The sequence below is a fragment of the Octodon degus genome, unplaced genomic scaffold (genome assembly GCF_000260255.1).
Source record: "Octodon degus isolate 3935 unplaced genomic scaffold, OctDeg1.0 scaffold00050, whole genome shotgun sequence".
NCBI classification, from domain to species: Eukaryota; Metazoa; Chordata; class Mammalia; order Rodentia; family Octodontidae; genus Octodon; species Octodon degus.
The window spans coordinates 7439507-7457478 of NW_004524626.1; the positions used below are offsets into that span (position 1 = coordinate 7439507).

The 17972-nt window shown below is 57.8% G+C and overlaps 2 protein-coding genes across 8 annotated transcripts in view; both read left to right on the forward strand.

The window, feature by feature from the left end:
- Positions 1-4526, forward strand: part of Pip5k1c (phosphatidylinositol-4-phosphate 5-kinase type 1 gamma) — a 47926-nt gene extending 43400 nt beyond the window's left edge. For 5 of the 7 annotated variants that reach the window (XM_023716881.1, XM_023716876.1, XM_023716878.1 and 2 more), the window contains 2 exons: positions 1897-1977; positions 2201-4526. In XM_023716881.1, coding sequence (XP_023572649.1) covers positions 1897-1977; positions 2201-2203 — 84 coding nt within the window. In that variant the 3' untranslated portion in view covers positions 2204-4526. The remainder of the gene's footprint in view (positions 1-1896; positions 1978-2200) is intronic. The other 2 variants (XM_023716879.1, XM_004632709.2) reach the window with 1 other exon arrangement.
- Positions 4527-6533: 2007 nt separating this feature from the next.
- Positions 6534-16522, forward strand: Cactin (cactin, spliceosome C complex subunit). The gene is made up of 10 exons (XM_004632710.2): positions 6534-6700; positions 9330-9807; positions 11992-12087; positions 12356-12501; positions 12918-13080; positions 13198-13312; positions 13850-14042; positions 14579-14701; positions 14774-15072; positions 15442-16522. The coding sequence occupies exons 1-10, from the start codon at positions 6534-6536 to the stop codon at positions 15930-15932; spliced, it is 2271 nt and encodes a 756-aa protein (XP_004632767.1). The 3' UTR covers positions 15933-16522.
- Positions 16523-17972: the final 1450 nt, after the last annotated feature.

A 17972-nucleotide genomic window follows, 5' to 3' on the forward strand; every position in this document is an offset into this window, starting at 1 on the left:
GGGTGGCTGTGATATTATAAATGCCTGTTATCATTTTGATCAGCCGACAAAGGGTCCAGGGAGGCTGCGTAACCTCAAGAGCTCACAGCGCGTGAAGTCAGGGCTGGGCACCAACCAGAAGCGAGTTTCTGGTCTCCAGGTGGAGCCCTCTTAGCGGCCACCCTCCTACTCCCTGACCCACCAGCAAACCTCTGGGCATCACCATGTGCCAGGCACAGTGGAGCACGCCCAGGACACAGAGACCACATCCCAGCCCTTTGATTCCCGCCTGCCTGGGCAGCAGGACATGAGCCTAGAAAGCCACAGCCTGGGGCAGCTCTGGCTGGTGGACCAGGGACTGGATTGGTTAGCAGAGGCTTGGATTTGGGATCGCTGTGGCCGGAGGTATAGCAGAGAGAAGCTGGAGCTGGGTGTGGTGGTATGTGCCACCTGGCAGGCTGAGGCAGGAGGAAGACCAGGTTGGGCACTGAGGGACTCAGCGAGGCCGACTTGAAATCAAAGCGAGAAAAAGGGTCAAGCATTAACTCAGCATGAAAGCCCTGGATTCAGTCCTCAGCGCCACTGAAAGGAAAAAACATACGGGCAAGCGAGGAGGAGGGTGCAGTGGGATGGTTGTGCCCATACTGGCCTGGGTGCAGGTGCTCATGGTCTTATACCAGTCCCATTTGGCAGCTGAGGGTCCCTTTCTGTCCTCTGCTGCTGAGGACAGGAAACAGCCACCGTGTTTCGCCTTTTCTAATGTGGCAGCAGCGTCTGATGCTCAGTTGTCCCCACCCAGGAGCAGCGCTGGCACTTCTGTGGGGACACCTTTGGGCCACATGTTTCCAAGCCCAGACTTAACTGGCTGAGCCCCAGACTGGATCCCTGGGGCACCAGGGAGACAGGCAGCTGTTCCACCTTTACCAGTCAATGTTTTCTGCTGCTCCTGGGTCTGAGGCTGAGCTCTCCTGTCACCCACAGCCTTTGCAGTGCCTGTGTGTGGCAAACCAGATGGCTCCTACAAGCTGGCAGGAGCCACAGGAGGAGATGGAACTGGTGGACTTGGGGAAGGGGTTTGTGAGACGGGGACCTTATGATGGGGGACGGTGAACCCAGGTCCCCAACCAGTCAGGGCTGGAGTCAGCTGGGATGGCACCCAGATGAGAGGGTGGGGTTTGGGGCGGCAGTTGGCCTGGAGCCAGTGGACTGCACTGTCAGGCAGGCCTGGGACGTTTTGTTGTTGCTGTGATGTTTTAGTGTCACTGGACACCTCATGACACAGCCCAGTGCTGTGTGTGTTCAGGGCTGGCACTGTCCAGTGGGACCCCAAAGGCTGGGGGTGACGAGGCCTGGGAAGAGAAAAGGTATCAAGATTGGGGCTCAGTGAAGCCCCCCAGCAGTCTGGAGGTACACTGGAGCTGGGAGCAGAGGTATCCCTGTGCCAGGCCAGGTACTCTGCAGGCACCTGATGTGGCTGGAAGGCTCCCAGTGCTCCGGGAGGAAGGCTCGGTGGATAACACCAGGACCATGGGTCGGGGCCCTGAGTGCCCAGGGCTGCCTGTGGCGGTCCCAGGACCCCATTACCCAGAGCCAGTGTGGGAGGCTGAGGCATTCAGCCCTCGGTGGGGGGGGGGGAGGAAGGGGAGGAGCCAGAACGAGTTGGGAGAAGGGAGGAAGAGGTCCAGGCTGCAGTACCCCACCCTCTCCTCTGCCTTCCCCGCGACTGCTGTCTGAGCCTTGACTAACTCTTCCCGCTGCCTGCTGCCTGTGAACCGAGGCCGCTGGGGTTGGGGCAGGCGCTGGGCCGAGGGGCCCGCCTCTTTTATTTTCTCCTGTTTCTTCCTCCTCCTACGCCTTCTCTGCCTCCGCTCACCCTCTCTTCTGCGCCCCTGCACGTGCCTGCCCGCCCGCCCGCAGCCCACCGACGACAGGAGCTGGGTGTACTCCCCGCTCCACTATAGCGCGCAGCCCCAGCCCTCCGACGGCGAGAGCGACACAGTGAGTCCCCCCTGGGGCCAGGAGGAGCCCAGACAGATTGGGAGACTGAGGCTGGGGCGGGAGGGCTGGCATCTGACTCGCTAATGTCCAGGTGGCTCTGCCATAAGTATCTCAGGCCTGTGTCGCCCGAGGCCAGGCAGCTCAGAGGCTATGGGCAGTCCTCGGGTGGGGGGCTCCGTGCCCAGGTCCCCACGCACCCTCACCATCCACTTTCCTTTTGCAGTAATTTCTATGCAGTCTCACCTGGGGCTGAGTGCCCACCATCACCTCAGCTGCTTCCAGAGGCACTGCCCACACAGCTGAGGCCCAGGGCGTGGGGACATGCCACCCTGCGGCCATCCCCGGCCAACCTCGTCCTCGTCCTGCCCCTGATGGATGCCGCAGGCCAGACCTCTCTTACCCCGAAGCTCCACAGGCGATGCAGCGACCCTGGGCCACCCGCACTGCACCCACCAGACGGCGACCTTCCTGAGCGTCCAGTCGTGTATTTATTTTGGGCCCTTATTCTTTGCACAGACAGGCATGTGGTGCTTTTTAGGGGAAAAAAGACAAAAACCAGAAAAGGAAGAGACTCCACACCACCACACTTTGGTCCTTTGCCTCCATTGCATGTGTCCTGCAGGTCGAGGCCATTCCTGCCACCTTGGGGACCTGGGCTGCAGGGTTTGGCTGCCCTGGTGAGGCTTACCTCCAGGACAGGTCTCTGGGTGCCTCTTCCTGATGTCTCACTGTCCTGTGTGTGCTGAGGCCACCTCTCCTGGAAGCAGATCCTCCGTGCTTGGCTCAGGCTTGGGGCTTCAGTGCAGGGCTCGTGTCCTCAGTAGTGGCCCTGATGGCTTGCTGTCATGCTGAGCCACCAGGAAGGACATTCCAGGCCCAGGTGTCTGTGAGCAAGAATGCCCAGGTCGTCACACTCCTGCCCCAATGCGGCTGCCCCTCTCTGCAGAGCTCAGGGCTGTGGATTTTTCTGTCCCTCCATAGCGTTGTCCTCACAGTCCTCGGACAAGTGAACCCCCTCAGGAGACGCCTCAAAGCAAGACTGGCTTTCAAGGAACTAGGCTGGGCCTTCGGGTTAGAGAGCAGGTGTTCCAGGTTGGGCACATGCTGGGCAGGCTGCCGTGGCACGTGAGGCCACTGTAGGCGAAGGCCAGCGGCCTTTCCTCTAGCTGTCCCTGCCTTCTGGTGACAGCCACACTTGTCCAGAAGGAAAGACCCAGTGGATGAGGCCCTGCCCACTCCTCGGATCTCCCCCCACACGGCCCCAGGGGAGACACTGGGTCCTGTTTGGATCTGGGGCCACGCCCCCCAGAATAATGGGGTAGGACCAGCCCATCCAGGAGTATGATTTTTTTTTTTTTAAGCCCGCTACAAGATGTCAGCCTGCTGTCCAGGCCTTTCCTGGTGTCCCTTCTGCAGTAATGTAATGGGGAATCTGCCAGTTCTTCCCTGAGCCGCCAGCAAGGAGCCCATATTCCCTCCCAGACCCTCAGCGGCCCAGTCATGGCTCCAAGAACCAATCCCAGTCGGCCCGGACAGGTTTGTCCTTACCATGTGAGGGGTGTGGTGTCCTGCAGAAGGTGGAGTCAGCATCTGTGTCCCTGAGAAGGGAGCGGCGCAGCCTCCGTAGCCACGGCACACATCGCCCGGGGCTGGCAGGGAGGAAAGACTGGCAGCAGCCCTCCTGCGTAGGTGTCCTACGTTCCTGCGTTAAGTCCCAGAGGCCCCTTTGGAGCCCCATGTTGTGTGAGCTGTATGCTTCGTTCCTTTTCAGAATACTGCAAAAAGCACGCCAAAGTGTCCCTCAGACTGACAAGGGGCCTTGCCTGCTTGTCATTTCTGGGGCAGAGGAGTGCACAGGAGAGAATTGTTTATAATGTGTGGCAACTCGGGGTCTTCCTTAGACCCTAGGAGGGAGCCCCTGGGTGTGCCCAGCCATCCCCACTCCCTGGAGATCTGTAAATACCCAAATGACCCAGCTCTCTCCTGCCTTGCCTCTCCAGTGGCTGCTCTCGAAGACCCTGGACAGTGTCCGAATCCTTGTACTGTAAAAATGGAGAGGCATTTTCTGAGACTGGCAAGGTTGAAGTTTCCATGTGGTCCCCCAGGCCATCTCAGCTGTCCTATTCACCTCCACACTGGCTCAGTGCAATACTCCCTTCCCCGCGGGGTCCATTGCCAGAGTACTGTCGCCGCAGCCCCTCGGTCCCCTCCATACACCTCCTCCAGTGGTTACAAGGCCCATCGCCCGGGCTACCCCAGTCTGTGTGGCTGAACCATTTCAAAACAAAAAACTGCAAACCTCATGTCTTAACCCTCACCAGGGGTCCCTCATCCTCAGTCCCTGTAGTCTGGTGTGTGACAATCCGGAGCATGGCTTCCTGTGGCACCGACAGCCAGGCCATGTCCTTCCAACCCAGACCTGTGGGCACCTCGGGCAGTATAGCTGCTGCTGACCCCTGGAATACCCTTCTGTTGCCCGGGCCCCGCCGCCCCACCCTGCCAAACCCCCTCTTTTTACGTTGAAGAGATCTCTAATAAATCGGGTATAAACATCAGCTTGGCTTGGTTTGCCTCCGCGGATGGGGAGTTGGGGGACTGACAGTATCCCATCGGAAAGAAGCCTTTGTACAGCTTGTAACAGGAAGATCCAGAGCCAGGCTTGGTGCCACGGCCCTGTAGTGCCAGCACTCTAGGAGGTAAGACAGGAAGAGAATTTCAAGCCCAGCCTGGAGAATTTAGAGTTTAGCAAGACTGCCTCAAAGTAAAAAGGACTGGGGTTATAGCTCATTGGGAGGCCTCCAGCTCAACCTCCTGTACCATGCCCCTCAAAAGATTCAAAGCTGGGCATGTTGGCACACCTCATGCTATTCGGGAGGCTGAAGCTGAGGCAGGAGGATTGCTCGCACCTGGGACTGCCAGGCCAGCTTGGGCAGCACTGACAAAGATTACAAACACCTGAGTAGAACAGCCACGGCTGTCCGCAGGTTCTAGTTCAACAAACATTTCAAAGCCTCTGGTAGCCATGCAGCCCAAAGAAACCGCGTGCAAGTGTCAGCCACCAAACCCAGGCCAGGTCTGTCTTTCCCAGTGAGCACTCCATTTAACAGCTTGTCCCCAGCTGCTGCTTGTCACTGCTGCTCCATCCTAGCTCCACACACCTCACTGCAGGGCAAGAGGGGGTGATGAATCATTTGTCCTGTCTTGGATGGGTTGAGAGCTGGCCAGATAGCTCAGGGGACTAAAACGCTGCTTAGGCAGAGTGCGGGGGCGGGGTTCCGATCCCCAGCACCACAAGCCATGCCAGCCCTGCCCGGGGGGTATGCTGAGATGGCGTGGTGGCCGCCTGTAATCCCTGCGCTTGGGAGGTCTTAAACAGGAGGATCACTATGAGTCCCATCTACATGGTGAGACCTTGTAAACCCTGTACTACATACATTTTTTAAAAAGAGGCCGGGCCGGGGAGTTAGCTCAGTGGAATAAGTGCTTCCCTGGTAAGCGCAAGGGCCTGAGTTCAATCCCCGGCCCCCCCCCCAAAAAAAAAAGGCTGATTAGGAAAATTAAGGAGTGATCCCAATTTTTTAAAAGTTTAACCCGTGAAATGCAAAGGTATTTACTAGCAGGTGATAAGGCATGATGATCCAGACCAACATCTAGGGGCAGGAGAGATAGCTCAGCGAACTAAGCACCTGTTTAGGCAAGCTCAGCAAGCAGGTTCATCCTCCGCCCTGGGGCGGCCATCGAGGCCGGATGTGGTGGCGCACGGCTGTAATCCCAACGCTGGGGAGGCTGAAAACAGGAGGCTCACTAGGAGTCTGAGCTGTGTAGCGAGACTCTGTACCAAATACTTTAAAAGAAAAGACCAGGAGCTGGGGATAAGCGCCCTGAGTTCAATTCCCAGTTCCATAAATAAATAAACAAAATGAAAAGACCAGCTGATTTCAATCCCCAGTTCCATAAGTAAGTAAATAAATAACATGAAAAGACCAGCACCTACCCTCCTCTCCCGTAGTCTGCCCAATTCAATTCCCTCCTTCCCAAGGCCCGGCTTTCCCAGACACGCCTCCCTTGGCCACGCCCTACCTTGGGCACGCCTCCCTTGACCACGCCTCCTAGGTTCAGCCCGCCCTGCTCCACTTCCTCCTCTACCGGCCTCACGTTGGTTGCGTTGCCTCAGGTTCCGCCTCCGCAGTCTCAGGCTTGCCTTGACCACACCCACAGGGTGTTACCTGCCCCTCCCCGCTGTCATTCTTCGGGCCCTTTTAGGAGCAAGGACCGGAGCCAGGACCGGCAGGAGGCTGCCTTCAGCGTTGCCTGAATAGCGAGTCTCCCCGCCCTGGACAAGCGGCTCAATCAGAGTCCGTCCCCGCGAGCCATAGTTGCAAATGGAACGAAGATTCCTGGACTTTTGAGTCTCCGCGGATTGGGGTTGGTGAGGGTAGTTGTCACTCACCCTGGTCCGGCGCTTTCGGGGCAGCCTCTCACGCGCCGCGGCCAACGAAGGCCCCCGCCAAGGCCCCGGTTTGTTTGAGTGAGCGTCGCCCCTGTTGTCGCCACCAATGGGTCGCGGCACACGCTCGCGATCGCGGTCGTCCGGTCGCAGGGGCAAAAGGAGGCGGAGCGGGAGTCGGAGCCGGAGCCGAAGTCGTAGCGGCAGTCATGGGCGGCGAAGGTCCCGTGAGGACGAGGAGCGTCGCCGGCGGAGGCGGCGGAACCGGGAACGCAGGTGGGACCGCTGTGGGTGGGGTATCGCTGGTAATGGGACTCCTGTCTCGGGGGTTCCCGGCCTAGGGCCGCTGAGATGCCGCTCCCTACGACGTGGCCTGGGAGGCCTTCCTGGCTGAGAGGGGTGTCCGAGCTCGACTAATCAGACAGCGAAAGGAGTGGAACTGGAAAGAAAGAAGATGGTACCGTTGTCCCGGCAGTAGGTGGCCGCTTGATGGTAAACGTAATCGGAAAGCGGGTAGATCCAAGAGGGGCTTTGGAAGTGGAGGTGACAACCGTTGCTAATGGAGTTGAGATGTGAAAGGGCTGGGTTTGATGACAAGCGACAGGAGTCACGGTTGACTCCTCTTACCCGTGTCTCCGCTTCTCCAGGGCCCACAGCCCTTTCTTCTGGCGATGGGGCATCCGGCCAGACGTGACTTGAGCCCCCTCACCGCTTCCCCGATCCCAGCACACTGATGCCCAGTTGTGGACGCAGTAGCCCCTGAGGCCCGTGGCGGCTGTGACACTCCCCAGTCCTACCCTCCTGTCATTCAAGTTAGCCTGGCTGGGTCCGCAGGGTCTCCGTGGAGCTAGTCCAGATGTTCTGGAAAAGCACTGCTGTGTGCTTCTGGGTTCTTGTCCTTTGAATGTAGAAGATATGATTTGAACAAGGCCAACAAACTACAGCCATGAAGAAAAAGTAGTTATACTCTGATCGAGGGAGCAGTACTGGGGATTGAACCCAGGACCTTTGCATTTGGCTGCATCGCCCCGCCTTTTTTGTATTTTTTATTTTAAGTCTGGGTCTCTCAGTTCCCTAGGCCTCAAACTCTTGATTCTCCCACCTGAGCTAACCAAACAGCCACCATGCCCAGCTAGTTTTACATTTGTAAGTACTGGGCAGAAACCGAAAGAAAGTGCATGTTTGGTGACATGTGAGAGTTTATGGAATTTAGTGTTCACAAATAAAGTCTGATGGGAACGCAGCCATGTTTATTTCATCGTATACTATGGCTGGCTGTGTGCTGTAGCGGGAAAGTTGAGTAGTTTTGTTATGTAAGGACTAGGTGACCTGCTGAGCTATATTATTGTACAAAGTTGCACCTTTGGTGTACCAGCGCCCAGGAGGCTGAGGCAGGAGGATCACTCCAAGCCAAACCCTGTCTCAGAAAGAAAAAATCTTCACCACGGCCCTTACCAGAAGTGTGCAGACTTCCTTAGCATGTACAGTGCTCTGCAGGGAGCCAAAAAAAGTAAATGTTTGTGGGCTTTTATTCAAGCCCGAGGCGTTGATGTGTTTACATTGGCTCAAGCACAGCAACGTCTTTTTTTTTTTTTTTTTTGTATTTTAGGGAAGGGTCTACATATTGGGTGTTCAGGATCTCACTACTACATTGGACTTATCTTAGCACACACCAGGGTTGGGGCTGGCATGATAGGCCCAGGGATTGAACCCCTGGCCCCTGCACCTGCCTATATGATCATGTTTGATGTGTACTGTTTTCTTTCTTTCTTTCTTTCTTTCTTTCTTTCTTTTTTTTTTTTTTTGCAGAACCGCATTGAACTCAGGCCCTTGTGCTTGCCAAGCAAACACTTATTCTACTGAGCTATCTCCCCAGCCCCGCTTTTTTCCCCTGAGCCAGGGTGTTAACAGTCTAGTTCAGGCTGGCCTTGAACTCACTTTGTAGCCAGGGCTGACCTCAAACTCACAGTGATGCTTCAGCCTCAGCTTCCCCAGTAATTAATAAACATGCGTCACTATGCCCAGCAGTGTGTGATTTCTGCTACCTGAATTAGTTGCAGGTATTAGCCTTATTAGATAGTGTAACTAGAATAAGTGTTGTGTATAAAAATTAGATCAAGTTTATAGTTGGTGGATGTAAGAGATACAAAGTAAAACGGTTTTCATAGCTTAGAGTCTTTGACATGAGTGGAATAGATGGAGCACTTAGGAAGACATGTGGTGATGGTTCTCCAAGTCCAGGGAAACAAAGACATTAAAAATCTCTTCCCAGGGGTTCGAGTGTCGGTCCCTGCTCCGAGTGTCGGTCCCTGCTCCGTGCTCTTACTTTTTCACTCCAGCTAACTCCTGGCCTTTCTTGGGGCAGTCGGAGCCCCACTGCTGCCTGGTGGCCTGGTGTAGACACTGGGTGCACTCGGGTCTTTGGCTCCTGCCCTTTGGATCCTGTGCCCCTGCCCCAGTGAACTTCTCTACCCCTCCCTTCCTTGGCCTTCTTGCAGGGGCTTCCTGCAAAAGAATTCCTGCTTCGGGGCCTCTGCACCTGCTGTTCCTTCCACCTGGGATGCACTTGCCCAGATGTTCCCTGGCTTCCTCCCCCATGTCCTCCAAGTGAGCTATCTGACATGCAGGGCCATCCCTCATCCTCCCTGAGCACTTGTGGCTCCCCTGGCCTCCCAATTCTAGACATTCTGTGTGTGTGTGTGTGTGTGTGTGTGTGTATACACGTGCATGTGTGCTCACACGCATTCACACTCATGTATGTGTTCTCCATGGGGAACCCAAGGAGGCAGAACTGTCCCCATCACCTAGGACAGTGCCTGCCATCTAGTAGGCTCTCCCTGAGCATCCAGCCAAGGCCACTTGAACAGCAGGCACTCAGCATGCCTTGGCGGGTCCTCTCCCCCAGGTCAGATTCGGAGGACGAGCGGTGGCAACGGCCAGGAAGGCACAGCTGGAGCCCCCCACCACCCCGTTGGCATTCCCGGAACCGGAACCGGGACCGGTCCTCGCCATCAGACTCTGGAGAGGAGCAGGCATGGGGCCGCCATGGACGCCGGCGCTCATGGTCCCCGCGATCCTCTGCATCCAGCACAGCCTCTCCGGGGTGCTCACAGAGTCCCAGAGCCGTGGCAGCAGCGGCCCTAAGCCAGCAGCAGAGCCTGCAGGAGCGGCTGCGGCTGCGAGAGGAGCGCAAGCAGCAGGAGGAGTTGCTCAAGGCCTTTGAGACGCCGGAGGAGAAGCGTGCGCGGCGGCTTGCTAAGAAGGAGGCCAAGGAGCGCAAGAAGCGGGAGAAGATGGGCTGGGGCGAGGAGTACATGGGCTACACCAACACCGACAACCCCTTTGGCGACAACAACCTTCTGGGCACCTTTATCTGGAACAAGGTGAGCGCCTGCGCTGTCTGTCCAAAGCGGTCCTCTTGCCCAGCGGGGTGTGCCTGACCTGCAGTGCCCAGGCTCCTGTGCTTTGTTGGTCCTGTTGTAGCCAGGTATTAGCCTGGGTCCCTCCTGCTGAGTTGTGCTCACAACCCCTAAATACTTTTTTTTTTTTTTTTGTGGAACCAGGGATTGAACTGAGGCCCTTGCGCTTGCCAGGCAAGCACTTATTCTACTGAGACATCTCCCCGGCCCCCTAAAACCCCTGAATAATACGCATTTGATTTTTTTTCCTGGGTTGTTTTTTTTTTTCCCCTGTATGTTTTTGTTTGTGTAGAGGTATACTGGTGATAGAAGCCAGGGTCTTAACACTGAGTTCCATTCTCAGCCTCCTTTTTACATTTTTATTTTAAACTTTTTTTTTTTTTTTTTTGCGGAACCAGGGATTGAACTCAGGCTCTTGTGCTTGCCAGGGAAGCGCTTATTCCACTGAGCCATCTCCCCAGCCCTACATTTTTATTTTAAAACAGCATCTTGCTAAATTGTTCCGACTGGCTTGAACTCAAGATTCTCCTGCATCTGCTTTCCAAACTGCTGAGATAGATAGCTCAGCAGCATAGGTGCCTGCCTGGCAAGCCAAAGTCCAGAGTTTAATCCCCAATACCAGCCGCCCTCCAAAAAACTGCTGAGACATTGTTTTTTTGTTTTTTTGTTTTTAAGGTGGGACAGGTATCCACCACCAGGCCCACCTTAATAACATTTAGCCTTCAAAAAGTGGTTTTGTTGAGGGGTTGGACCCAGGGCTTCCTGTGTGCTGGGCATACTGTGCTGTGGCCACTCAGCCTGAGGGTCCCATCGCCCTATGGCACATCCCCTGTCTTCTGCCATCACAATGTGAGCCCTGTCTGCCCAGAACCAGCCTTGTCCCAGTATTCCTGAAGAAAGGGCTGTCCCCAGGTGGGCTTTGTGGTGGCAGGTGCCATATGTCCTCTGTGCCTGTCATTGTACCTCACCTGGCCACTGAGCCACCAGCCTTGGCCATGGGCACAGCCTGAAGCCAGTGGGCTCTGCTGTCTCATAGCGTTGCTGGTCCCCAGACCTAAGCTCATCTGTATAGGGCCACTGCTCTTAGGGGACTCTAGTGGTCATCTCGGGCTTTGGTGCTCCCAAGCCTGTGACAGCCTAGCTCCCTTTTGCCTGTTGTTGCATGAGTGTCTTCCTCCATGGCTGAGTCTCCATGCCACCCTGCTCTTTTCTTTGTCTGTCCCAGTTGTCTCTTGTAAGGGTACTGGCCACTGGGACTGGACTTAGCTACACCAGGGCGACCATTATAACTAGCACTGCGGGTCTTTTCTGATACATCCTTTCATGTCTTCAGCAGAAGATGGGCGAGGCAAGCAGGGTCTGGTCCTCAATGTGAGGATGCGCAGCTGGCTTTATGGGGCCCCGTGGGGGGGTCCCTCCTACCCAGGGCACTGCCTGTCTCACCCTCATGCCTGTGCTCAGAGCAGCTGCCTGACCTCGCTCCCGGTCTCCATAACCTCATCAGGGCTCTGTACACCTGCAGTGGTGCAGGCCCTGGGTGCTCGCTGCAGCACCATCCCCTCCTGGGAGACTGAGCAAGGCAGCCCTGTGGTGCCCCAGAGGCTGTTTGTCCACATATCAGTGGACCTGGCACAGTCTCCTGGGTGCTGGGAGCCTGGTAGGGAGCACAGTTGTCACACAGTGTCCTCAGGACAGAGCTCCTCAAATGCTGCCACTGCGCATGTAGTGTGAGTTGGGCAGCCTCACACCTCTACCTCCAGTGACCCCCGGCCAGTCTGCATCCCCAGCCTGTGCTGCTCCTCACTGTCCTGCCTCCCTCTGCACTGCATGCAGGTGGGGATGCTGAGGCTTCACCTCGGTGTAAAATGAGTGCTCCAGGTCCCATGACCCACCCCGGGGTGAGCTGGCAGGTGGAGACAGCCCTTCGGATTCTGCATCCCTCTTACACACCCTGATCTAGTGTCGCTGCTGCAGGTGACGCCAAGAGCTTTAGGAGGGAGAGGAGACAGGAGGAGACGCTGAGCCACAGTCACTGTGTGCAGAGCATGTGCTCCACCCCTTGGTCCCATCCCAGTGCCAGGGTGCCCTGGCCTCCATGTCAGCATGGGTGGGTGCAGCGGAGCTCAGTGCTGGGGTTACTCCATGCAGGCCCTGGAGAAGAAGGGGATCAGCCACCTGGAGGAGAAGGAGCTAAAGGAGCGGAACAAGAGGATCCAGGAGGACAATCGGCTGGAGCTGCAGAAGGTGAGTGGCCATAGGCTCTCAGGGGCACTGCTGGGACCCAGTTGACCTGTGAAGTCCAGGCTTCTCTGGCTTCAGGCACAGCTGGCTCCAGGGAGCTGTTTCCCTTAGCCCTGGGTTCTGCTGTCCACTGCCTTACTCTCGACCACTCCAGCTACCGGGTCTGCAGCAGAAGGGTGCTGTCCTGCCCCAGCACCTGCCCTGCGGGCCAGGGAAGGATGGACTCGTGTGACCTTCCCACCATGCCTCTTCATGCCTGTGTCACCCCCAGGTGAAGCAGCTGCGGCTGGAGAGGGAGCGTGAGAAAGCCATGCGGGAGCAGGAGCTGGAGATGCTGCAGCGGGAGAAGGAGGCAGAGCACTTCAAGACGTGGGAGGAGCAGGAGGACCACTTCCACCTGCAGCAGGCCAAGCTGCGGTACGTCCACCCTCCCCTCCCAGCACCCTCTGCCCGTTGTACCCCTCCTGCAGTGTCGGCCTCTATTCCCAGCAGCCAGTGCCCTGATTACCTCTGAGGTCCATCTGCACTCAGATCTGCCTGGCCCCAGCTGTGTCCCATGGGAACAGAGCGAAGGTCCAGCTCTGGGGCCCTACAAGGGAGCTGTGGTCACTGCCTGCTCTGGTCCCAAGTCTGCCGGATCTTCACGCTCCTGGGGATCCCGTGCAGCCCAGCCCCAGGTGCCCTCCTGGGCAGAGCTGGAGGCCACCTCGGCACACCAGTCCTGTCCCTACCCCACTGGGCCCAGCTGGAGCCCATGGTACCCTGTCTGCCTATTGCTGGGCTCCCTGCCCCCACAGGAGGATGTCCTTACTCTGACACCACGTGCCCCACAGCTCCAAGATCCGCATCCGTGATGGCCGGGCGAAGCCCATCGACCTGCTGGCCAAGTACATTAGTGCTGAGGACGATGACCTGGCGGTGGAGATGCATGAGCCATATACCTTCCTCAATGGACTCACAGTGGCGGACATGGAGGACCTGCTGGAGGACATCCAGGTGCCCTGCCATGGCCCCCTGCCCCTTCCTGATGGCCCCTCCCCTGCCATGACCACGTCCCTCCTTGATGGCTCTGCCCCTGCCTGGCCCCACCCCTCACCACCCTGCCCCTCCCAGGTGTACATGGAGCTGGAGCAGGGCAAGAACGCTGACTTCTGGCGTGACATGACCATCATCACCGAGGACGAGATCTCCAAGCTCCGCAAGCTGGAGGCCTCGGGCAAGGGCCCAGGTAACTGGGCAGCGCTGTGCCCTTCAGGCCTGGTGGGCACTACAGTGGGCCACATAGTCCTGCTGGAAGCCTCAGAGTCCCCGCAGGGCCTGGCACCCTCAGCAGGCCTCACTTTCCCCATCTTTGGTCCTCATGGCCCCTTTCCAGGCCTCAACCAGATGGAGCCACTAGGGGGCAGCAGGGGCTCTACTGCTGGGGCTGTACACTGAGGCAGCCAGACTCATACCAGTGCATCCAGGCCTGCTTTAGAAGGGGTGACCTTCTGGTACTGAGCTCCCTGTGAGCAGGGCCGTGGGGCACTGCTTGAGCCCCTGATCTGTGAAGCAGAGCATGGCTGGGAACAGGGTCCCCACCTGGTGGCCCGGCCCTCCCTGTCCAGACCCCCGTGGCTTCTGCACTCCATGTTTCCTCCCTGAGTATCCAGCCTGCCCCCAGCCAGGGTGATGTGGCCCGAGCCTGGGGAAGGGCAGGGCAGCAAGCAGGCAAGCACAGGCTGGGGGCCACTCCCAGCCAGCCCTGAGCAACCTCATCCCGCAGGTGAGCGCAGGGAAGGTGTGAATGCCTCAGTCAGCTCCGACGTGCAGTCGGTGTTCAAGGGCAAGACCTACACGCAGCTGCAGGTCATCTTCCAGGGCATTGAGGGCAAGATCCGTGCTGGAGGCCCCAACCTGGACATGGGCTACTGGGAGAGCCTGCTGCAGCAGCTGCGTGCGCACATGGCCCGCGCCAGGTGAGCAGCCGCCCCCTTTGGGCAGCATGGGAAGTCCAGCCCATCCATCTGCCCGCCCGCCTGTCCTGGGAGTGTGTACAGATTCCCCGCATGCTTGGCACCCTCTTGTAAACACTGCTACTCCGCCTGTCGCCAGCGTTAGTCTATAAATGATTAAATTTGTCATCATCCTCCAGGCTCTCCATGCCCCTCAGGCCCCCCGTCCTTCCCCCCTCACCCCAGATTTGGCCCTTTGGATCCTGTTTGCCCGTGCCAGACCATTGAGAGAACTCAGTCACAAACCACTGGAAAAAAAAAAAAAAACAACACTGGGGCCGGGGCTGGTGAAACGACTCAGTGGAATAAGCGCTTCCCCGGCAAGCGCAAGGGCCTAAGTTCAATCCCCGGTTCCACCAAAAAAAAAAAAAAATCACTGGGGCCTCAGCCTGTGGGAAGCCATGGAGCCTAGGCGCCCTAGGGGGAGGGTGGAGTCAGGAGGTTGTGCATTTGGTGCTGGCCCTATGGGCCAGCCTGGGGTGACTGCCATCCTGTCACAGGCTCCGAGAGCGCCACCAGGACGTGCTTCGGCAGAAACTGTACAAGTTAAAGCAAGAGCAAGGTGTGGAGAGTGGCCCCCTGTTCCCCATCCTCAAGCAGGAGCCACCATCCCCCAGTCAGAGGTAGGTGGAAGGGCAGGGCACAGGACCAGCTCTGCCTTTGTAGGACGCCCCTCACCTCTGCTCTGTCTGCAGCCTGGAGCCTGAGGAGACTGCACCCACACCGCCAGGGCCCTCGGTGGAGGGCGGCACTGCAGAGGAGGGGTCTGCACCTGGAGAGGGCGAAGGGGATGGGGAGGGTGACGGCGACGGCGACGGCGAGGCGGTACTCATGGAGGAGGACCTGATCCAGCAGAGCCTGGACGACTATGATGCGGGCAGATACAGCCCGAGGCTGCTCACGGCACATGAGCTGCCGCTGGACGCACACGTGCTGGAGCCGGACGAAGACCTGCAGCGCCTGCAGCTGTCACGGCAGCAGCTCCAAGTTACTGGTGAGTGGGGACAGGGCCCTTGAGGGTGAAGCCTGGGCATCCGTGGGGCAGGGACAGATGGGGGGCTCTGAGGGAAGTGATGCTGTGGGGCGGGGCCATCGTGAGCCCAGGCTGGTTTTGAGGGTGCAGAAGCCTCACCTCCCCTGGGGCCCAGCCCGGCAAGCCACCACACTGGGGCACCTGGGCAGTGCTGGGGAAGGCCCGAGGGGCACGGAGGGCCTGGGCACGGCAGCATCTGGAGTCAGGGCTGTGAGGAGATCAGGCTAGCCGAGGGCTGGGGGTGCTGGGATAGCGGGTTCCCCTCTGCCAAGGGCAGCACCCCCAGAGCAGGAGGGAGATCTGGGCTGATGCCCATGCCCACCTGTGCAGGCGATGCCAGCGAGAGTGCTGAAGACATCTTCTTCCGGCGCGCCAAGGAGGGCATGGGCCAGGATGAGGCGCAGTTCAGCGTGGAGCTGCCACTCAGCAGCAAGGCCTACCTGTGGGCCGACAAGTACCGGCCCCGCAAGCCGCGCTTCTTCAACCGCGTGCACACAGGCTTTGAGTGGAACAAGTACAACCAGACGCACTACGACTTCGACAACCCCCCGCCCAAGATCGTGCAGGGCTACAAGTTCAACATCTTCTACCCCGACCTCATCGACAAGCGCTCCACGCCCGAGTACTTCCTGGAGGCCTGCTCTGACAACAAGGACTTCGCCATCCTGCGCTTCCACGCAGGCCCTCCCTATGAGGATATCGCCTTCAAAATTGTCAACCGCGAGTGGGAGTACTCGCACCGCCATGGCTTCCGCTGCCAGTTCGCCAATGGCATCTTCCAGCTCTGGTTCCATTTCAAGCGCTACCGCTACCGTCGGTGATGGCGGGCACTGAGAGGCAGGCTGGGATGGCCTTGGCCCCCATCCAGAGCCCCCCACCAGGCCTCCATCTGCGCCTGCATCACACAGAATGTAGCTGTAAAAGCGGCCTTGGAGAACAGAGGGGACATCAGGTGGCCTCAGCATGGGCGTGTCGCAAGGGGAGGTCAGAACAGAGGGGTCTGGCAACTGTCAGCAGATATCCCCATGCAGGTGGCACAGGAGCCACCCACTCTCACCCCAAGTCAGACCTTATCTGGAGGAGCTGGCAGTGCCCTTGGGCCGTGCCCTGAGCAGGCCGCTATGCCAGGCAACAGGAGGTGGAACAGGGCCAGCATGGGAAATAGGCGGCAGGAGGCCGAGCACAGAGTGGCACCTCCCAGAGTGTCACAGGGCCACACAGTGCCCGCGCCCCTCCCACCCACCCTCCTTGGCACTGGGCTGTGGTAAGGTCTGTGTCATCATGGCCCTTGGGACCCTGAGGCACTCCTTGGCTCCAGTCACCAGCTGTCAGGACCAAGAGCTCCACCCAAGGCCTGTGTCATCTGGAAATCATTTCAGTCTGTTTCTCTGGGAAACTTTTTTTAGGGGGCATATAAATCATTTTATTTTTGTTGCTTGGCCTCCATGAGCAGGCATGTGTTTGTGACGAGCGCTTCATTCTACAATCAGAATTGGCAGTGAGCGCAGGGCCACAACACCCACACCCAGTGGTCCCGGCAGTGACGTCCCACATACCGTGGTGCCCTGTCCCAGCCAAGGCGCCTTCACACCCACAGCGTGACACTTAAACATAGTATGTGATGCCTCGAGCCACTTTTCCAGTCCCTATCCTCCAGCACTGTTACCTCCTGAGTAGGGGACGTGATCATCCCTTCTGCTAGGAAGAGGGGACGCCAGGAGGTCAGAACACTTGGCTGTCTGGGGACATCTAGTGGTCACACGACTGCTCTGGTGTGGGGTGTGTGAAGGCCAGGGGTACCACCCTACAGCGTGCAGTGCCCAGCTCTGCCCCACGTCCATCATGTCAAGGCCGAGGAGCTGCAGTAGATGGAGATGAGAGCGGGCGCCCAGCCCCAGGCCACCCGCAGTCACCTAGCTGACTTTTTTTTTTTTTTTTTTCAGTACTGGAGGTTAAACTTAGGACCCCACTCTTGCCAGGCAAGCGCTTATTCTACTGAGCTATCTCCCCAGCCCTTTTTTTTTCCTTTTGACAGAAGGTTTCACTATGTATTGCAGGCTTTCCTCAAGCTCACGGTGATGGTGTGACAAGCGTGTGCTGTCACACCCACCCAAGCCCTGACCTCTGCTGCAGAGGAACCTGTAGTGTGAGGCTTGAGGGACAACACGGAAGTATTGTCTAATCAAGGGAGCTCTTCCCGTCATAGACCAACATAGTCCAGAGTGAAAAATAAATAGGGTGTGGCAGCACTGTCCATCCCATCTGAGCCCTTCTGCAGCCTGTGGCAGACATTGCTCATCAATCACAGAGCAGTGCATCCAAGCAGCCTCTACCAGTTGATCCCTGAGCTCAGTGGCTGAGTGTGGGCTGTGGGCCCAGCCCCTGGTAGCAGGGCTGAGTATGACATCCCCAGAGGCACTCTGACCCCAACTCAGTGCTTGGTTAAATGAGAGCTTAGCAGGCAGTACATGCCTGTTATCTGTTCTCTTCAAGAAAATACAGCAGGAAGATCACAAGTTCACAGCCAGCTTAAACATTGGCAAGGGCTGGTAGTGTTTGCCTACTGGGTGCAAGGCCCAGGGGTCTAGGCCCAGCACTGCAAAACTGGGGTGGAGAGGCTGTGACATGGCGCATTCCCACATCAGCCCTCCGTTTCTCCTCAGTCCCTACATGTCCGCCCAGGTCCAGTGTCCGTCCTGTGTCCTGCTTGTGGTCTCAGTAGGGGATGGACTGCCCCCTTCTGGGGGACAGCGCTAAGGCAAGAGGTGCCAAGTGAGGAAAACCACAGGAGAGCCTGGAGAGCGCCCTGGAGGAACCCAGGACCTGCGGCAGGTGTGCCCTGGATGCCTGGCCGCAGGATT

Bases quoted from the DNA above. Each gene is read 5' to 3' on its own strand.
- Cactin (XM_004632710.2), top strand. From the start codon at position 6,534: ATGGGTCGCGGCACACGCTCGCGATCGCGGTCGTCCGGTCGCAGGGGC. The intron at 13,081-13,197 runs GTGCCCTGCCAT...TGCCCCTCCCAG, and splicing joins ACCTGCTGGAGGACATCCAG to GTGTACATGGAGCTGGAGCA. The intron at 15,073-15,441 runs GTGAGTGGGGAC...CCACCTGTGCAG, and splicing joins GCAGCAGCTCCAAGTTACTG to GCGATGCCAGCGAGAGTGCT.